This window comes from Pantherophis guttatus, chromosome 15, assembly GCF_059756535.1.
Source record: "Pantherophis guttatus breed Tessera chromosome 15, ASM5975653v1, whole genome shotgun sequence".
Classification (NCBI taxonomy): Eukaryota; Metazoa; Chordata; class Lepidosauria; order Squamata; family Colubridae; genus Pantherophis; species Pantherophis guttatus.
In genome coordinates, this window is record NC_142077.1 from 14,579,521 (window position 1) to 14,601,864 (window position 22,344).

At 41.1% G+C, this 22,344-nt stretch overlaps 1 protein-coding gene across 1 annotated transcript; it reads right to left on the reverse strand.

The window, feature by feature from the left end:
• Window positions 1-1,055: 1,055 nt before the first annotated feature.
• Window positions 1,056-15,294, reverse strand: LOC148111958 (vomeronasal type-2 receptor 26-like). Its single transcript, XM_087879411.1, has 3 exons — window positions 15,234-15,294; window positions 4,538-5,753; window positions 1,056-3,447 (listed from the first exon to the last, which is right to left on the reverse strand). The coding sequence occupies exons 1-2, from the start codon at window positions 15,292-15,294 to the stop codon at window positions 4,993-4,995; spliced, it is 822 nt and encodes a 273-aa protein (XP_087735537.1). The 3' UTR covers window positions 1,056-3,447; window positions 4,538-4,992.
• Window positions 15,295-22,344: the final 7,050 nt, after the last annotated feature.

A 22,344-nucleotide genomic window follows, 5' to 3' on the forward strand; every position in this document is an offset into this window, starting at 1 on the left:
CCAGTCACATTGTCCAATGTAAGTAGCTGGCAGGCTGCTTGGTCACTCCTCCCCTCCTTCAACTGCCACCGGTTAGGATGACCTTGGTTCCCACAAGAAAACTTTTCGTTTTGATTGCAGGCAGTTGATCTACTTCCCCTTCCCTTCCCCCTTTCAGAGTTTGTGGCAACTATGAGGCAGCAAAAGATGGCTTCAGCCAGGCTCGCTTCAGAGTTGACACGCAGCTTCCGAGATCTGCAAGTGGGCATCACACACCATCTAGAGGCTACCATGTGAGGACAAATCATGCATTGCAAAGTCTGCTTGCAGCTGGGAGACACTTCTAATTAATCTACCGGATCCGCTGCATGAATTGCCCCTGTGGCACGCAGGAGAGACGGGGAGGAAGCTAACCACCAAAATTGCAAGTACACCAAGGAAGCAGTCAGATGAGGAGACTGAACTCAATGGTAGCCTCACTTTGCAATGAATGAGAACATGCATTCAATTCCGCAGCTACTAAGATTGTTGGTGGAGTAAGTACAAAAATAGCCAGGGAAATGATTGAAGCCTGGGAAACGGGCCCTTTGTCAGTCAACAGGAGTGCTGATTTACCACCAGTTTATCAGGTACTTAGGAACTAAGGAATCAGCAGCCAACGACTTAATAGTTGGCCATCAACACCCGAATCAACCAATGAAAAGCCACATGCAACCAGGCACCACATAAATACTATGAATGGGAGAGGCCAGAGCAGAGATTCAGGTAGAGAGACGTTCCCTGAGGATGAGTTAACCCTCGGAAGGAAACTCGGAAACTCTGATCCCGGTGACCGACCCAGATTGGATCCTGCAATCTGAAATCTTTTAGGGATGGGAAATACGACCATAAGTAGAATACTGTGGAAGTGTCCAGGGTCAGCTCAAGTCCATGAAAATTTACTCATTTCTCACTTTTACTCTTTCTAATATACCCCATAAATGGTTGAAACATCGTTTTCTTAAGGAGAAACTGCTGATGGTTACAGCAGAAATACAAAAACTGAATTGCTAAACACACAGACACAAAACACACAGTTATGTTTCATATTTTTTTAATTTAAGAAAAAGTTTCACGTTTCAAGAGAAAAAAGCAAGGAGGCCAATTTCTCTCTGTGCTTCCTAATTTACAGGAAGACCATGGAAATTTCAAGGCTGAGGTCAGAAAAAGAGGAGCTCTCCAGCTGAAGAACAAGGAGTTTACAGTGAACAATATCCAACTCACTGCAGAAAAGGAGGAACTCTGCAAAGGTTTGGAAGAGAAACTGAGCAAGGGAGCAATTTAAAATGAAGATTAACAACAGCAGAGATCCAAGTCCATCCTCCCTTGCCCAGAATGTCTTCTCCTCCACCATTGGCCCTTTGCCTTGCTTTTTGGGTGGGGGGGCGGAGAGGATGGAAGGCAGCAGGAAGTCTCCCTTCTAGAGGAAGCCCAGAGATGTCCTCACCCACCCCAAATCCAGTGGTGGGATTCAAATGTTTTAACAACCGGTTCTGTGGGTGTAACTTGGTGGGGCGTGGCCGGGTGGGCGTGGCCGGTGGTCATGTGACTGGGTGGGCGTGGCCAGGTAGTAATGTGACTGGGTGGGCGTGGCCAACTCAACATCACTCATGTCAAAGGGCGCTTTGCCCAGTCACCCCCGACCTCAACGTATCTATAGTTCTGTAAAATGTTGTTCACTTTTTTCGACTTTATTATCTGCATCTACATATTATAGATATACTTTTATGGACCACTGAAAGGAGGAAATGGCTCACATGCTTTGCCCAAGAGTGTGATAGGCAGGTCACAAAACAGGCTTTTGAGGGGCTGCCAGAAAGAAGGGGGGGCAATGTACTTTCCAAAGCAGCTTTGCTTTGCTTTACAGGACAAAAAACCGATTTCCTTCCTTGAAACCCATTGTCAGGTTTCGGTGCTATCTTAAATAAGTTTCATTTTCAAGCGCAGAGTCTCTAATGAATCATTTTTATTTAAGAACATAAAAAGCCGACATTCCTGATTCTAATTGCAGCCAAACTGGCCCCTCCTTCCAACCCCCTCCTCTTCCGCTCTCCAACCCTAATGTCCCATTGGCCATCATGCAGATCCATCTCTACCTCCCGGCACGTTCTTTTCACAGGAATGTAGCCCCCACCCTCGTCTCCCAGGAAACACTATCTGTACATACAAAACTAGGTAAAAGTTCATCTTGTTATGTCAGCGCTGGAAGAGAGCCTAATTTGGAACGCTGACATCCGGCCCCTCTCCCTTCACTTCTGCGACATCACCTATCCCATAGGGAAAACACAACAAGATTAGTCTCATCAGCCCCTCCCCGGCTGTGCACTCCCCCCTCCCGGCTTTCCCGGGTGGTCTGCATGGAATTTTGCTATAAGGCGATCAGCTTGGATGTTTGCGCTCTTCACCCAGGAAGCCTCTGACAATGGGTAACCCTTCCATTTAATTAAGTACTGAAGGCGCCCCCTGTGCCATCTTCAATCAAGAATCCGCTGCACCTCGTAGTGCGTTTGGCCCCCAACAACCAGGGGCCCAGGGGGTTCACGTGGAGTTGGCCTTAAAGTAGACCCCACTACAGGTTTTAGAAGGCTACTGTGAAAAACGGGGTGAATTTTCCCCCAAAGCCGTGGCAACTGCAATTGCACTGTAACGGGGTTGATTATTTTTATTATAGGAAATGGTCCTATAAATTTTGGGCCCAATTTCCTGCTCGGGAGTCTAAGTCTCAAGTACTTGGTGGAGAGGTAAACTTTCTCTCCCAGCTGAAATGGTCTTTGGGGAGTTCGGTGCTTGTCTGCTTGGTCCTTATAAGATTGAGCCGCCTTTGCCAGCGCCCTCTTAACATTTTCCCAAGTTTGTCTCAACATTGCCATCCAGTCGGTCAAACTGACTGAGGAAGGAGGCTCCCTCGGGTATTCTGGCATGGGAACAAAATCCATGCCACTCACTATTTTGAACGGGGTTAGCCCCGTGCTGCTGTGGACAGCATTGTTATATGCAACCTCCACAAAAGATAGGAGGTCTGCCCAATTGGACTGCTGGTAGTCGACGTAGCATCTTAAATACTGTTCTATCATAGCATTCAGTCTTTCTGCCCCGTCTCTCATCCTGGGGTGGGGAGGTGCTGCCTTGTCTGGGCTTCGCTGCCATTCCCATCCCCAGCTCGCCCTTCCCAATTCACTTAGGGGTTTTTCTTTATCTTTTACATTTGCAAAAGGAAATTCCACCTCTAAGGCTTTTGGCACAGTCCCCGGGTACTTATCTGCCTCACGTTTCTTTGCTTGAAGTTCTGCGGGGAGGGAAGGCGGAGAAAGTTGAACCTTTGTATTTTCCAAGTTGGCTGGAATCACAACCGCTTCTGCTCCTCCCGTTTCTTGAAGCAGGCTTTCCTCCGAGAGCTTGGCTTCAGCCATAGTCCGTCCGACCAGATGTCTAGGAGGGAACGGGATGATTTAAACTCAGCCAGCCTGGATTTGGAGGAGAGTTTGGCTGTCTGTCAGGTTTCGGTGCTATCTTGAATAAGTTTCATTTTCAAGCACAGAGTCTCTAATGAATCATTTTTATTTAAGAACATAAAAAGCCGACATTCCTGATTCTAATTGCAGCCAAACTGGCCCCTCCTTCCAACCCCCTCCTCTTCCGCTCTCCAACCCCAATGTCCCATTGGCCATCATGCAGATCCATCTCTACCTCCCGGCACGTTCTTTTCACAGGAATGTAGCCCCCACCCTCGTCTCCCAGGAAACACTATCTGTACATACAAAACTAGGTAAAAGTTCATCTTGTTATGTCAGCGCTGGAAGAAAGCCTAATTTGGAACGCTGACACCCGTGTCTCTCTTGTTCAGGACATCTGGACGAAGTGGCTCCTTCTGATTCTCTGCCCCTCAACCCCAAATGTGAAGGAACCCCCCCCTCTTTCTGTGGGTCAGGAAGACATTTTGCCAGTTTTCCTCCAAGGGAAATTTGCATATTCCAGCTGTGGAACAAGAAGCGCTCTTATAAGAAAAGGCTCCTTTTTATTATTTTTTATTAATATTACCATGACATAAAATAGAAAATAAAGGTAGTAAAGAAATGGGAAAGGGAAAGAAGGGGGAAGAAAAAAGAAAAGGAAAAAGGAAAGGAAAGGAAAGGAAAGAAAAAGAAAAAGAAAGGAAAGGAAAGGAAAGGAAAGGAAGGGAAAGGAAAGGAAAGGAAAGGAAAGGAAAGGAAAGGAAAGGAAAGGAAAGGAAAGGAAAGGAAAGGAAAGGAAAGGAAAGGAAAGGAAAGGAAAGGAAAGGAAAGGAAAGGAAAGGAAAGGAAGATAGAAGAAGGACAGAAAGGGAAAGGAAAGGAGTGGAGTGGAATAAGTAAGGATGAAAAACCAAAGTCTGAAGGTCCGGGGATCCCTTTGGCTCACGCAGTGGGATTCCCGGCCAAGCGAAGGAAGCGCAGAAAGGCTGGAGAGCCCAGAATGGGGCTTCAGGCGACGTGATGCCTGAGAAACACCGGAGGGGCAGAGAAATGCCGGCTACAATCACCGAATCGCCTTTTCCCAGGAAGCGAGGCTCTGGCAGTTTGGGTGAAATGTACTGAGAAATGACGGCATCAACGTTGCTCCATACATTCCTTCTATATTTCTGTCTTGCTAACATGCTCCCATTTCTCCAAGAAATTTGTCTCCTCACAATCTTCCACACACCCTTTATTTATTTCAAGAAAAATAGTTGGCCCACTCATGCATGGAGAAGAGCTTGGACCATTTTCTATGTTCGGACTGTGGAAAATGTTAAAAGTTGAAACTCCTCAGTCTCACATTTACACATTTCTTCTGGCTGTAAGATGCTCCTTTGTGAAGAATTCAATAATTTCCAAATTTGAAACATATACATATGATTTTCTTTGACTCCTGCATACGATCTAAATGGAAAGAATATCTCCTTTCAAATAAAATAAACTTTTAACAATTCTTCCAATATCACAATGGTGTTATATCTCATGCTTTTACATTTGTTCTGCCTGTGAGCTGCTCCTTTGTGTTGAGGTCTGGCCTCAGAAGGATAATGTAGCACTTGGGGATGAAGATGCAGCCCAGCAGACCAGCACTGGAGGCCAGGATGGAGAAGACCTGCACAGCCACCATGGATTTCCCTTTGGTGCTCAGGTAGGTGGGCACAAAAGTCACCCAGACACTGCAGAAGACCAGCATGCTGAAGGTGATCAGCTTGGCTTCGTTGAAGGCCCCAGGCAGATTCCTGGCCAGGAAAGCCACCGTGAAGCAGATGGCAGCCAGGAAGCCCATGTAGCTGAGGGTGACGTAGAACATGACAACGGCCCCTTCGTTGCATTGCAGGATGATCTCTCCAGGCTGGGAGTGGAGGTCAGAGTCAGGGAAGGGGGGAGAAACTCCCAGCCAGATGGAGCAGATGACAATTTGGGCAGCAGAACAAGAAAGGATGATGGAGTTGGCCAAGCTCTTCCCCAACCATCTCTTCACTCGGTTTCCTGGTTTTGTGGCCAGGAAGGCCAGCACCACCGTGATGGTTTTGGCCAAGAGAGAAGAAATGGCAACTGAGAAGATGATGCTGAAAACCGTTTGTCGGAGAAGGCAGGTGGCTTTCCTTGGTTGACCAATGAAGAGAGAAGAAGACAAGAAGGAAAGCAGGAGGGAGACCAAGAGGATGTAGGAGAGGTCCCGGTTGTTGGCTTTGACAAGGGGAGTTTCTCTGTATGTAATGAAGATGATTAAAATAAAGCCTGAGTTTAGGAACAAGAGTAGAGCAAAAGAAACCAGGATAATGCCCAGATGTTCTTCATAAGACAGGAAGGTTATGATTTTGGGTATACATTGGACTCTGTCCTCATTTGGGTATTTATCATCTGGACACTTGGTGCATTTTTCTGTATCTGAGAAAGCAAAAAAGCAATATTTCTTTAATATTCTGTCCTTTTCTCTTGCAAGAAAAACCTTCTTTGGATAACAGCTGATACCACAGACATTTTCCAAGAAGTATTTATTTTTTATTTATTTATTTATTAAATTTTTATACCGCCCCCTCTCCCGAAGGACTCGGGGCGGTGAACAGCCAAGATTAAAAAATATATAATATAAACATTAAAATACATTTTAAAAAAATTAAATCCAAAATGGCTCCCCAATTTAAAACGCCTTACCCATAACCCTATCATTAAACAAATTTAAAATTTCCACATTTAAAAAGGGGAAAGGTTTAGGCCAGAATAGAAGAGTCTTAAGCGCACGACGGAAGGTGCGCAGATCCGGGATTTATTAAAGATTTCATTAAAAAGAGTATAAGAAGAATTTTTTTAAAAAATGTAGCCAGATATATTAAATTGAGCGAAATTCTAGGATGTTAATTATTTCCTGTGTAATGTGTAGAATCTTCATAGGAACCTATACTATTAGAGGTTAATAATGAATCATATAATCTTTTTAGGCAAACATCCTGAGTCCTGCCACATGGCAGTTAATATCCTGGACTTGGAGGATTCCTACAGTATCTTGTAACCTCTGGAAGCAACCTGGAATTAAGGAGAAACTTCCTATCAGTGAGAGGAATTAACCAGTGGAACAGCTGGCCTCCAGAAGTTGTGGGTGCTTCAACATTGGAGGTTTTTAAGAAGAGACTGAAGAGTCAATTGTCTGAAATGGTTTAGGGTCTCCTGCTTGAACAGGGGGCTGGACTAGAAGACCTCCAAAGTTCCTTCTACTCTATTCTGATTGATTGATTGATCTGTATGGCTAACTCTTTGTGTAATGAATTCCCCCCACAACTATCCACAGCACCATATTATGGTCCAGTGACACCTTCTCAGTGATCCTCAAGGGAGGCCAATAAACAATGAATTGCAAGGTCTTTCAGAAGGTGGACCTGAAACAATTCATCTAGTTTCAAAGAACTCTGATGTTCCTAGAAAGGTAAACTTAGCAGCACATATCCAAACTAAAAAGCAGAAGAGATATTTCCTCTGCTGTTAGTAAAGCTTGCCCAGTCTGCCACCCCCTCCTCCCATCTCTTTCCCAGCCCCTCCTTCCAAGTCTTTTTGATTTACTTCCATTTAGATAAGAAATTGTGCAGGTTAAAAATAAAAAACCAGGTGAGCTTCAATCTGTTTTTTAATTTGGATCCAGTTCCAGAAAGCCTCCCATTTTCCTCAGTGTGACCCACCTTCCTGAGTGGAGAAGGTCCCCTCCGGACAAGGAAGGCAGTCATAGCAGCAAACTGGCTCTCCTTCTCGAGCCCTCTTGACAAATCCAGGATGACAACTTTCCACACATTTGGACTGAGGCAGAGACTGAGCAGAAAAACAAGGAATGGCAAAGAAAATGTGTTAAGGCTCTCCGTCCATGGAAAATGGAGGGAGAAATTGATGGAGACAAGTAGGCTCTGGTCTTCATTGGCGTAAATAGGAAACCTCTGACTACTTCTAAACAGATGCAGGAGGTAAAACAACTGGCAGATTCTTCGTTTAGTTCCCCCCTTTTGTTTTTGGAATTTAACATTACAATAAAGGACTTTTCTATTTAATAAAATCTAGAGAGATGGAATTGATTTTTTTTAAACTATGATGATATATTCTTATTAAAACTGATAACAAAGTTTACTGTAAAAGATTTAGGAAATTTTATTCTATTAGGTTTTTTAATATGAAATTAAACAGTGATGAAGAAAGAGACCTCTGACCAGTAAGATCTTGAAAGGTTTCCATAAAACATGGCAAAGCCACTCCACTTAGGTCCCGTCTGTTGAAGAACTTCCATGAGATGACACCACCTGGCACGGGAGGCCAACCACCCTGGAGACTCTAGGCTTTGCCCACTTGAAATGGGACCTCAGTCTTTGGAAAACAGAGAAAAGACACCAAAATTTCTCTCACCTTATTGAGCAACTTTAGCCGTGAAAGAGCATCTTGGTTGATAGAAAATCTCTGTCTTTTAAAATACGCCAGAATCTCTCTCCTGACATCCTCCTTGGGGAGAACCAGGAAGCCATGAATGGCCAGATGTGCTGTTATCTCTCCATTTTGGTCCAAGTACAGTTTCCTCTCAGAAATATTCCAAAATTCGTTCTTCTCCAGAAAGGGATGAAACTAGAATGGGAACATCCAGAAATTTGAAAAACAGAGAACTTTGTTTCTTATCACACATTGAATCTTTCTTCCACAATTGTCTGATCTGCAAATATGCTTAATTAGGATACAAATACTGTCATCATCTTCAGAAGTGAATGAAAAAGTTTGAGAAAATAACAGTGGTTTTAAATCAACTTAAAGACGATAATCAGAAGCAAGCAACAATTGTTGAATCGGATGGATTGGATGGATGGACTGGAACTGAATTTGCTGCTGGCATCCCTGAAGGAGGAGTCTGGTTTGAAGGCAGGCTGCTTGGAGATGGCTGGAGAGGCCATGGACCCTGAAGACTCAAAGTGGACAGAACGGATGACTGAAGAAATGGATTCTTTCAAGAAGATTGAGGGAGATTGGGGAATGGACTTGTCATATTTAACTGGAAAACAAGTCTTAAGAGTCATTGAGTTTCAATTTACAGGAGGCCCTATTACTTTGGGGGATGGAAAGCAGTTGTTGGGAAAGATCCTAATTAAAATTTTAAGGAAATGCATTATCATTAAGATAATCATAAAATAAGATAATAAGACTCAAACAAAGATGTTTAACCCTGGACAGATTCTGGATGGATCAGAGATGATGATTGTGGTGGTGTGTGGTAGATAAGAAGCCCCTGTAAATTTTCTCTGAGTTAAATAGAATAGCAGATAATAGACCATTTTGAAGTCTTCAAATTTAATTTTATTGTTGGATTGCCTGTTAACTACGTTTTTTATATACAGCAGATAGATGACAAGTCAAGTATTTGCAAATAGATTTGTAGTTTATATTTTTGGAGCCTATTTTGCAAGGGGGAGAAACTATTATTGCTGTACTGTATTCAACTGGGGGGGACAATATGCATGTTTTTGTCCATTTCTAATGCACAATTTTTGAAAAATGTTTTGTCTAGTTTTGTTTTGTCTTTGTAATAGTTTTATTTTCCTAAACTTGTATTTTACCTTTTTGAATAAAGTAAAATTTAATAAGAGGAATATCAAGTTTCCAGAAACAATATTTATGATTAGGACATAGAGAAGGGTACATGAATAAAAAGCAATAGAAAAAAATCTGAGTTTCAGCAACTAGGACTTGACTAACAACAGAGTCTCATATAAAAACATTAATGGTGGAATCGAAGAAAGATGAGGGATACCAAACTTGATATGCATGTTTGTGGAAATGATCTCAAAATCATACTTAACTGGAAACAGAATCTGAGTCAGCAGGGAGATGTTCATGGAAAGAAGGCAAATGCAGCCATAAGAATCTCAGGAAGTGAATGTTGTGGTTTGGGGAGACCCCAACTCAAGGACCAGGTCCCCTTGCAGGCACCAAGTTTGGAGGAGAATTTGCACAAAATCTACGTGAACTTCAGGGAAGGACAGTGAAGCCAAGGAAGAGATCAAAGGAGCCGCTCTTAGCCTTGAGGAAAGAGAACAAGGAGAAGAGCTGAAGATCAGGAGGAGTCTGGGAGCCCCTTTTCCAACTGACACAATCTCTCGGTTGGAGAAGGGAGGATGCAGCCCTCTTCCAATCACTGACACATGTTACACACGAGTGTAAGATCTGCTCACTGTTATTCCAGAGTGTCAGACACAGAAAAAAGGAATTCAGTTACAAGAGAGGAGATTTTAGCTGAAGGAGAGAAAAAAATATGATAAAAGGATGAGCTGTTTTAGAGCTGAGCCAGTGAAGCAGAGAAGTTCAGTCTCCTCTTCATGGATTGTCTGAATGCAAAGACTAAGCAGCCATCAGTCAGAGAAGCTTTAACTGGGATTAATGCAGAGAGGAGGGGTTGGGCTAGATGGTCTCAGGGTCTCCTCCAAATTGATAAAGGTTGTCATGCCACAACATGTATCTATTGTGCAGTTGTTGCTCTAGCCCCACCTAGTGGCCGGGGGCAGATAAGCCTAACTGTATGGTCTGAAGCCAGACTCCCTTTTCTCTCAGCCTTTGGAGGAGACGGAAGCAGCCGGTTTGACCGAGACACATGGTCATCCGGAGGCCTCCGTCCCTCACACGGAGCATCACTGGAGAGGTTCCAGCTGCTCCTTTGTTGGCTGTTAGTTAATGCTGCCTATCTCCTATTTATATTCTGACTCTTTGCACTTCCTCAGTTTCTCCGTGCCCTTTTCTCCCAATGAAACACCCAGATCCACCCCAGGCTCCCTTTCACTGGAGGAGAAGAGGGGGGTTTAGTTGCCTGTTGAGCTGCACACAGACCCACCTGCAGTGGGGACGGAACAAAGGGGAAATTCCACCGTGCTAATCACATACCCACAAATACAGGAATTCATTTAAGAAAGAATACAGCATTTTCAAATGAGCAGAGTTTAATATTAAAATGCCATGGTATCTACTCTTTGGAACTATTAGCTGTTGGCCAGATCTGTTGAGATCTGTTGAGTTGGTTCTCCTCCTTCTCCTCTAGATTCCTTCTCCAAAGGATCTAAGATCAATGGATCCATATAGGGACCCCCATACCTGCCACGGCTGCAGCCTTGGAGACCCCAAACTCTTTTCTCCCTCCTTCCTTCTCCTCCTCCTCGATCTGGAGGAATAAGCAGCATTCAAGGCCTGGGCCAGAGTCTGAATGAGACTGTAATATTGATAGTCATTTGGGGCCCAGATCCTGTTCCTTTTCTTCTGGGTCTCCAGTGGGGCTTTCTGGGTGCATCTTCTGCGGCCTTTGACAGAAAAGACGTTCTTTGAAAGAGAACAGCGGAAATAATAATCTTGAAACTTTACTTCCACAAAGAAATGGGGTTTAAAGGCATCATCCATTGGCCTTTCTTTTGGCAGATAACCAAAGTTCCAAACACTATGGATGTATTTCAGAAGTCTACGCTTGTTCATTGGATACCCTGCAAAATTTGTGAGGATCCAGACTTTCCCTTCAATGGGTCCTGGCAGACGCATAAATGTTAAATGGAAAGGAAGGATTCTCTCCCAAATGGACTCATATTCTATGAAGTGAACAAAGACGTTTACTTGTTTCCACTTAGAGAAGGAATCCCTGAGGGATTCTGTTGTATGTCCAGTTGTTGAGAACAGTTGTGATATAACCACACAAATTCCACTCCTGACAAGCACAGGAGGAAAAATCCTCATGAAATTCTCTCCCTTCTCTGTGTCTGAAGCAAAGAGGCCAATCAGGGTCCATCTGAAATGGAGGAGCAGGTGGACAATTGCTGGGTAGTGGAATCCTTCTTTGGGGAGAAACTGGTGGAAAAAGGGGAATTGACTTTTATCACTCAGAGCCTCTGAAGCAATTTCAAGATTCATCTAAAAAAGCAATGAAGAATGCTGTTACATTTGGGATCAGATCAAGTCCAAAATATTAGATTTTAATAAATCCCAAAATAAGTAAATATTTTGTTTAAAATATTAAAGACAGAATATTAGCAAGATTGTATCATAATAATGGAAAATAATAAGCAAATTAAAAAACAATAAAAATGTATATCATATTACTGTATCACCCCTACAATTGATCACAATTAGATTAACACGTGCAAATGCCAACTGGAGTATTCTATTCCAATAAAGGGCCTATTATAATTTTTGAGGTGCATCTTTTTTTTTTTTTTATAAATTTTTATTAATAATAAAAAGAAAAAACAAAACCAACATAAATACATAAAATGACATACAAAACTAACAAACATCGATTCAGTCCAATGACTGACTCTTAGAAGTTACTATAACGGTGGGGTATTTTCCATTTTTCTATTTATGTCAATGTCTATAATCATCTGTTTACATGGTTATATATATATATATAATTGATTCCTTATTTACTACTATACATTTCTATTGATTAGTCATAAATTATCTTTGTATTCCTATTTTTGCCTCCAGCCAGCCGTACCATCTTTGCCATACTAAATAGTAATCAGTATCATCTTTCTCTTGTATTTCTTTTGTAAGCTTATCCAATTCTGCGCATTCTGTAATTTTAGCTATTATTTTGTCTTCTGTAGGTAACTGTTCAGATTTCCAATGTTGGGCAAAGGGTATACGTGCTGCTGTGAGGATATGAATGATTAGATATTTTATTTCTTTGGTATAATTTGCTGTGATGATTCCCAATAAAAAGGTTTCCGGTCTCATTTCAAGTTTTTGTTTCGTAATTTCTTCAATCATTGTTTTGATTTGTTGCCAGTATTGTTTTGCCCTTCTGCATAGCCACCAGAGATGGTAATATGTCCCTTTCTGTGATTTACATTTCCAGCACATCGGAGATGTATTTGGGAACATCTTGGCTAGACGCGCCGGTGGGAGGTGCCATCGGTAGAACATTTTGTAAAGGTTTTCTTTGTAGGGTATGGACAGTGTCATCTTATAGTTTATCTTCCACAAATTCTCCCATTTATCCAATTCAATAGTATATCCTATGTTTTTGGCCCATGTTATCATGCTTTCTTTGACAACCTCCTCTTACAATTTGTATTGTAATAGGTACTTATAAATTTTGGTAATCATTTTCTCATCTGCACTTTGTAATATTTTATCCAATTCATTTGGTTCATTTTGGAATCCGAATTGTGCCCGATCAGTTTTGTATCTTGATTCTATTTGCATGTATGGCCACCAATCAATGTCTATACCCTGATTTTGTAATTCTTGTCTTGTTTGTAATTCTCCTTCACTGTTCAGTAGTTCTTTATAAGTCATCATTTTCGCTATGTCCATAGCATTGGGATATATTTGTGCTTCCATTGTCGATAGCCATCGTGGGATCTTGGTGTAATGTTTCCTAACCTCTTGCCATGATTTGTACAATGCTTCTCTAATGATATGTTGCTGAAAATACCCATGGTGCTTATCCTTTCCCTCCCAGAGAAAGGCATGCCATCCGCGATGTAGATCAAAGCCTTCTAGTGATAACATTCTTTTATTCTTAAGATCTATCCAGTCCCTTATCCAGTTTAGCGACGCTGCTTTATAATATAGCTCCCAGTCCGGTAGGCCTAGGCCTCCTTTTTCCCGGGTATCTTGCATACATTTTATTTTAATTCTGGCCCTTTTCCCATTCCAAATAAATTTTGTTGTTATTTTAGTAAGGTCCTTAAAGAAATTCTTTCCTGGCCAGATTGGGGCTACTTGAAAAAGGTAAAGTAATCTAGGGAGTATATTCATTTTTATGGATGCAATTTTCCCTAGGAATGACAGTTGTAATTTATTCCACGTTTCCAGGTCTTTTCTAATTTGTTTCATTAATTTATTGTAATTGTCTTCTCTGATTGTTATTGCTTTGGCAATAAGCCAGATTCCTAAATACTTTATTCTCTTTACAATTTGTATTCCTAATTTGTCTTCTAGTTGTATCTCTTGTACTTTTGTCAAGTTCTTTGTTAACACTTTAGTTTTTTGTTTGTTAATTTTAAGCCCTGCGACTCTTCCATATTCCTCTATCCTCGCTAAAAGTTTGGCTCCTGTTGTTTCCGGTTGCTCCATTATAAACACCACGTCATCAGCAAAGGCTTGCAATTTGTACTCCTCTTTCCGTGTTCTCAAACCTTTTATTTCGGGGTCTTTCCTGACTTCATTTAATAATATTTCCAAAGAGATTATGAACAATAGTGGGGATAAGGGGCAGCCTTGTCTCACTCCTTTTTGTATATCTAAGTTTTCAGTCATATCTCCATTGATCATAATTTTGGCCATTTGGAGGGAATATACTCTTCTAATCATTTGTAAAAATTTAGCACCAAAGTCCATAATTTCTAATTGCGATATGAGGAAGTTCCAGTTTAAATTATCAAAGGCCTTTTGTGCGTCTAAGAAGAGTAAGGCTGCTTGTTTATCGTTTCTTTTCTCGTAATATTCCAGGACATTAATAATTGTTCTTATGTTATTTTTGATCTGTCTTCTTGGAACAAAACCGTTCTGATCCGTATGCATGTATTTATGAATAATTGTTTTCAGTCTTTGCGTTATGACCAACATGAAGAGTTTATAATCTACATTAAGCAGTGAAATCGGCCTATAATTTTTAATTTGTGTGGGGTCTGTGTCTTCTTTAGGGATAAGTGTAATGATGGTTTCAGTCCAGGATTTGGGAATTTCTGCCTCTAATAATGCATCGTTGAGAACCAGGAGTAACAGTTCATCCATTGCATTTTGACAGTTCTTATAAAACTCCGTTGGTATACCGTCCGGGCCTGGAACTTTGTTGTTTTTTTGCTTTTTCCTTGCTTCCACCAGCTCGGACATCGTAATTGGTCTATTTAATGCTTCTCTGTGGGACTTCTCTAATTTTGTGATGTTTGTTTTACATAGGTATTCCTTAATGTCTTCCTCCCGAATCTCTTCTCCCTTGTAGAGACTTTGAAAGAAATCTTTAACTATACGTTTTTTGTCTAGGTTAGTATGATATATTTGTCCTGTTTCGTCTTGCAATTGAAATATTGTTCTCCTTTCTTTTTCTTTTTTCAATTTATACGCTAACCAGCGCCCCGTTTTGTTTGCATGCTCAAAGTGTTTCTGCTTTGCTAATTTAATTTTCTGTGCGATTTCTGTCTGGGTAGTCAGATTGATTCTGTGTTTAGTAAGGTTTAATTTTGCTTTTATTGTTTTGTTTTGGGGGTCCTTCTGCAATTCTAATTCATATGTTCTGAGTTCTTCTAACAACTTATTCCTTGACTGTTGTTTCTCTTTATTTTTTTTTTGCCATATACGCGATTGTAAGACCTCTTATATATGCTTTAATTGTGTCCCAAAGATTTTGAAGTGATGTCTGTTCTTTAGTGTTTATTTGTAGGAACATTTTAACCTCTTTCTCGATCATCTGTATATATTCCTTATCCTTTATTATTCCCGTGTCCATCATCCACCTCCTTTGCTTTCGATGTCCCTTCCATATTATTCTAATGGGGTTATGATCTGCCCAGGTGTTCACTGCTATTTCGATATCTTTTACCTCCTCTCTGAGGTCTGAAGTCATCCAGGCCATGTCGATCCTGGACCATGACTGATGTGGGTTTGAATAATATGTATATTGTTTCGTTTGCATGTTTGCCTCTCTCCATACGTCATGTAGGTGTAGTTCATTGATCATATCCTTGAAGGGTTCCGGTAGAGTTTTCTTTCTGGTTTTACTTTGTTTGGTACTCCGGTAATCTTTTTCTATGTCCGTGATTGCGTTGAAGTCTCCTACCATACAGATAGCTTCGTACTCCAGGTCTTTAATTATATTGTGTAGCTTTTTGAAAAAATCATTTTGATTTGCGTTGGGTGCATATATAGATATTAATAGTATTGTTTTGGATTCTGTTTGTATTTCTATTATTAAGAAACGTCCTTCTGTGTCTGCATATATTTGTTTTGTTTTTAGGTATTTCTTCACATATATTACGACTCCTCTCTTTTTTTGGTCTCCAAGCGCTGCATATAGTCTTCCTAATCTTTGATTATCCAATAATTTTTGATGCTGTCTTTTAATATGTACCTCTTGGAGTGTTATAATATCCATTTCTAGTTTTTGAAGTTTTGTAAATGTGTGTTTTCTTTTTGCTGGTGAATTAAGTCCGTTTATGTTGATTGAAATGAGTTTTAGCTCTTTTTCCATCTCTCTTTATTTATTTATCCGTTGATTGCAGTCTTTTGTTGTTTCTGAGTATCATTTGCGTCTTTTCCCTCGCTCCCTCTCTCTCCATTCTTTCTCTTTCCAATCTTCTCCCCTCTTCTTGGTCTCTTTCTTCTTTCTCTGTCCGCCGTTCCTCTTGCCTCTTAGGACCCTCTTCTTTTCTACTCTCTTGCTCCTCCTCCAACCCGAAGTGTTGATCAAAGAAGTCCTGTGCTTTTCCTACGTTATCAATTCTGTATTTTTTGTCTTCCCAGGAAATTAGTAGACCCTCCGGTATTAGCCAGCGGAACTTTATTTTAAATTTATTTAATTGTGCCGTTAGGAAGTTGTAGTTCCTTCTTTGGTCCCTCGTCCTTTTTGGTATCTGTTTGAGGGTTAAAATTTCTCTTCCCTTATACATAGCTCTATCCTCTCTCATCTTCCTATAGATCTCTTCTTTTAAGGATTTTTTTGTAAATCTGATATGTATTTCCTTTGGCAGTTTATTTCTCCGGGCGTAGTTCGTGTGGACTCTATAGATTTCGTCTATTCCACTTCGAATCTCTTCCTTGTTCCTCTGGGTCACTTCAGAGAGTATCTCAGTCATGATTTCCCCTAAGTCCTCCTCCTTTTGCTCTTCTACATTCTGGAACCTTAAGTAGAAGGATGCCTTCTCCATCTCAAGATATGATACTGTGTCCTCTAGATCCTTATTTGTAGCTGCTTGGTCATATTCCATCCTCTCCATTTTCTTATTTGTATATTCTATTCTCTCCTCCACCTTACAAATCCTCTGTTCATTTTCCTCCATTTTATGTTGTATCTTTCCTATCTTCTCGTCCATGTTCCTAATATTATCCTTTATCTCTCCCACATCCATCCTTAGTTCCTCGTGGTTTTTCCTTGTCTCCTCATGGTTGTAGGCCATGGTCTCTTGCATTTTATTCATTCCTTCCTGGATCGTCGTTAATATGGAATGAATGTTTTGCATACTAAGGGTGGGAACTGCTTTATCCTTTTCCGTGGTTTCAGCTGTTTTTTGTTGTACTGGGGAGGCCATGAGTATCATCTGGCTTGATGGTATTTTCTTACTTAACTTAGAGATTGTTGTTGAGCTTGTAGTTGCCATTTGTATTTCTTTTAATATCTTCTCCCAGAATCTCATATACTGATTTCTATTTAGGTTATTCTATTTCTTTTGGGATTTTTGTATGGTTAGTGGCTTTCAATAGTCCCGGTAATCCCAAGAAAATAAGCAACTAGGATAAGTTCCCTTGTCACACTATCACTATCTATATGTAAATTTATCTATAAGTTCTATTTTCCCTTTTTCGATATTTTACAGAGATCTTCAATTCATAATAACTATCTGGTCTGTATTACTCTCTAAACATAGGGGTAGAATATAAGGGTGGGGGGAAGCGAGGGAAAAGTCTAAAACTTCAGCAATTCATCAGTTAACTATCCTTATATTTAGTTATTTACTATCTTATTTAAATTAATTATTAAGTACTATTAATTAGTATTTGTCAAATCAATTACCTTAATTTCAATCCTAAAAACAATTAATCTGTCTAATATAGTTTTCAAAGCTAGACATGCAAAAAGATATAATATTTAACTACCAAGATAAAATATAGCACTAAGTTAAATATAGTTATATATTAAGAGTAAATATGAAATTAAATTAACAGTTATATATATAGTATATAGTATATAGTATATAGGATTATATAGATTTCACAAACAATACATTTAATATTAATGCCTTCTATAGTTCTTAATCACTAATTTGTTATCAGCTTTTAATACAATTAATTATACTTTACAGTTGATTCTTCTTCTTCTTCTTCTTCTTCTTCTGGATCACTCTCTTCTCTCTCTCTTTTTTTTCCTTTTCCTTCTCTTCTTCCCATATTTGTATCTTTCTTATTTATTGTTCAAAGTCCAAAGTTCTAAGTCCAATGTCCAAATATTTTTAGATTAAGTGTCCAATGTCCACCAAAGCTTCAAAACTCCCAAGTGTCCACCTTTCAACACAGAGAGAAAAGGAGTAGGGGGTAGAATAATCCAAATCCCGAAGTTTAGGTCCAAACCTCCAAATCTCCAAAGTCCAAAAGTCCAAGAGTCCCAAGAAAAATATTCCGCTTAAGTTAATTTAATTTAGCTCCAAAAGTCACTGGTCTCCACTTTAAACGAAGTTTTCCTGGCGCTCTCTCTTCCGGTATCGAATGTTTGTTAAATGTCTCGTTATCGCCTCCACAAAGTCTGTCAAGTTAACCCCCTTTCTCTCCTTAAATTCCGTCTCTCCTCTGTGGCTGTATATTCAAAAACCAAGCTCGTCTAGGCTCGCTTTCTCCTCCTGGGTTTCCTCCGCTTTCGCCGGCTGCTAAATTGTGCGCTGTCACTGTCAAAATGGAAGCTGTCTCCGCTTATTTCTCAGTCGCCGCTATCTAGCTTCTTAGTTGGAGTTTTAACTTCTTCCGCCTTCGATTTTCACGTTATGGGTTGTAAATATACCTTTTGAGCTTTTTTCTTTCCCGATCTTTCCACCGAAGTCTTCTTTATTTGATTTTCGCTTCCCTCTTAGTCAGCTGTCAATGTTTCTGGCCAGCCGGGTGGCTGGTTTTTCCCCGATCAGGATTAAGGGGGGTTTCCTGAACCTTCGGGGGGATTGCTGTCCTCCCCGAGGTCCTCGGAGTTTCCCCTTTTTTCTATTGACCTATCCGAGGTCAATAGTGCCTAAATCGGCTCCTAAATCGGCGATATTAGGGACTTGGAGAACGGAGAACTGTTCCTTTCGTCCCTAACACGATGACGTCACCGCCGGAAGTCTTGAGGTGCATCTTTTAATTGCTGCATCTTTTTTTTTTTTTGCTTCTCTATCCCAGATTCTTTCTGGAGGAAATGTTTTAACTTCTTTCTTCAGTTACACAAGAAACAGGCAGACCTCAAAGCCTAATAAGATTTGTCAGTTGCATATTCCAAGTTTGGTCTTTAATTGAAGTTTTGTCTGTTCCAACAGCCACAATTTTCAGAGTCTGTCAGTTTCCATAGATTAAATTTTATGCCAATGCCCATATTTTCTGAATTTAGACAAAGCAGAAGTTGTGTAAATTCCCAAATCAGCTCTGAGGGCAGCAGCTGGAGTCCTTTTACCAAACCCAAGATCCTCCTCAGAGGCTGAGATTAGTTCTGCTGGTGGTTTCTCTCTGAAGCCCCAAAAATCAGATAGATGATGTTGAGGATATTCTTGGCTCATAATGTTATGAGTTATTGAGCAGAGTACCCCTTGAGTATACGCATGAAAGCGACTGGGAGTGGTTGTGAACAATCACAGTTAATACACAAACACACTGAGTTGTGATAGTTTTTTACTTTTAGGAAAAAGTAAAGCAAAGTCCAAAAACCAATCCAAGTCATACACATATAAGGCGAGAGTTAAAAGATCAATCCAGGGATATTTCAAAGTCATTTTGAACAAAGTCTTCTTACCAGTTGTAATCATACACAATAAAACAGTTCTTGAGTTTTAAACAGGAAGAAGTTCAATATTAAAACATTCAATAAATAGTAGAAAGCAACATGTAGCAATGATTAAACAGTGATCATGCAGAGAGATCAGGTAGAGAGTAACAGCACATAAGCGGGTAAAATGGTGTAGTGTCAACACAAGCCATGATTCAGGCTTCCCTTAAGTACATTGGCTACAGAGTTTAGCCAATCAGGATACAGGATGATGCAATACAGTCTTTTTTCTTTTTTTTAATTGAAAAAGTTTTTCAAATACAAATTTTTCCCCCTTTCCCCCCCTCCTCCCTAACCCCCCCTCCCCCTCCCCTCCCCCTGTGACTTCTTCATAATAAAACCCAAATTCATAACAGATTATATAATACTTTACCATCCCCTTACTCCATCCCCATATGCTGACCCTTTCTTTCTAATAAGATTATCATATCCCCCTTATACTATACATTTCAAAATGACATTCTACTATAACATTATATAATAACTCCTAATTTAGCATAATGATATTATTATATCTCCCAGTTTAGCTATTTCTGCTCATAATCTACCCTTTTCTACCCCCCATACATATATCTCTTAAGTCAAATCTTTTATGTATATTAATATAACATTCAAAGCAACCTTCTGCTATAAAACTATATAATAAAACCTAATTTAACATTTATTCAGTACATAGTGTACCCATTTCCTTCCCCCCATCATTATATCTCTTAACTCAAATCTTTTACATATATTCATATCTAAACATAATATCCCTTTTCTTAGACTAAACAATCAATAAACTAACCTGTCTCCACCCACTTTCCTACAAGACTACCATACTTAATAATTCTTAATATCTTTATTCTTCTGCCCACTCCACTAAAAAATATTCCCTTATATAAATAAAATCCTCTTAAAAAAACTTTAAGCTTGTAATCCATATAATATCTTCTGTAATGTGATGCAATACAGTCTTAAAGCAATATAATACCTTTTAACTTCAAACATACATTGTTGGTTTATATATCGCCTGACCAACTAGTTAGACAATAGCCATTTCCTAACAGATGTAAGAACATGGGGGAAAACTGGGCCTCGTATACTTTAATAATTGGGGCTGAGGAAGCTGGAGAGCTATGAGGTTTTCATTTAAGCACCACTTTCACTCCTGCCCTTTCTCTAACTGAGCTCCTTGGATGATGAGGGAGCCAAGATTCAGGCTCAGAGAAAACAACCCCAGGTAAGGAAAGGTGTTACTTGCTCTACTGGATTACCCTCAAATAGGCATTTATGTTTTCTAAAGACCATCACTTTTGAACTTGATTTATTAATTATCAGATAATTATTAAGACAAAACAATCCAAGTCTATACAATCCAATATGTAAGTATGATAATATCACATTATGATAATACATAAATCAGTGTATTCCAATAGGAATTTAGCAGGCTAAACATGTGTACCTATAACAGGAACATCATTCCAAATAACCACCTGTAACGGGACCAGCCGTCGTGAGAGGATGGTTGGTCATTAGCCTCCGTTGGAGAAAAAGAACATTGGACCTTCTCCCTGTCATGAGAGGACAGTGGAGCCCAGCCCTACAAATGGATATTTTGTGACCTTTTATGCTCAGTTATCCCTTTGGACTATGATAGACTCCCGGACTGGCCTTCCTTTCCCGTCCTTGTTTCGGTTGATACTCCAAAAAGCCGACCTTCTTGCGCTGCGAGACTCCCCCCTCTCGCAGGCCTGGCCCTCCACGTTATCGAGGGCCTATTTTAATGACGGGCTTTGGAACCCCGAGAGATGGCATGCAGCGAAGAGGGGGTTGAGGGGTTTTTTATCGGGATTTTTAAGGAAAATTTTAAGGGGACCTGGGAGGAGGGGAGGGGGTTGTAGAGATGGACCTGGGAGAGTTCATATAGCCACTGGGCGGATGATGGGTTGCTTGGGCGCAGCAGAGGGATCACGGAAGAAAATTTGTCTAGGGAACAGCGGGGTGTCGGGAAGGGCAGTGAAATTGAAATAGTGAGTGGGAGGGGCAGATATGATGGGCACAGGGGACCACATCATGTTCTGGGGGTGTGCATATGCTGTCTATGAGCGATTGCACACTCCGGCCCCCAATGCGCGATTCAGGTCCTGGGTTGCACAGAGCCTCAGGCCCTGGGTCCGTGGCTGATGTTATGTAATGCCAGGTCAGTTGCTAACAAAGCCCCCCTCATTTGTGATCTTATTTTGGAGGGGAGTGCAGACCTGGCAGGTATTACGGAGACCTGGTTGGGCCACGAGGGGGGTTTCCCCTCGTTGAAATGTGCCCACCAGGTTTCTGTGCATTTCACCAGCCAAGGGCTCAGGGGAGGGGTGGGGGAGTGGCGGCGATTATTAGGGAAAGTCTTAGTCCGAGGGAGACCACTGTTCCTCAGATAGCCGGATGTGAGTCCCTCCTCGTGAAGTGGGGCCGTGGGAGGCAGATGGGTTTGCTGACTACGTACCTGGCTCCCTGCCACATGGCAGCGACCCTGCCCGAGCTGCTCGACGTTATTGCCGGGGTGGCGGTTGATACCCCCAGACTTATTGTCATGGGGGATTTCAACCTGCCATCTGCAGGTGAGGCGTCAGAGGTGGCTCAGGAGTTCATGGCTTCCATGGTGGCCATGGACCTGACCCAATTAGTTCAGGGCCCCACTCACACAGGGGGACACACTCTGGACTTGATTTTCGTCTCTGGTTAGTGGTTGAATGATCTTGGTAGAGGGGATTTAGACATTAAACCCTTGTCATAGACAGATCATTCTCTTCTTTGCTTGGACTTTCCTGCCACTTCCCCCCGCCGCAGGGAGATGGAGCCGATTAAATGGTTCCGTCCCAGCATCTGATGGATCCCGAAAGGTTCCTGACGGAGCTTGGGCCATTTCCTGAGACCCTGGCACACGACTCGACTGAAGACCTGGTGGCCGCCTGGGAGAGAGCGGCTGCCGGGGCTTTGGACCGCGTCGTGCCTTTGCAGCCTCTGACCTGATGCCGACCTCAATTGGCTCCTTGGTTCTCTGAGGAGCTGAGAGAGATGAAGCGTCGGAAAAGACGCTTAGAGAGCATTTGGAGGACTAGTCAATCCAATTCCGACTGGACA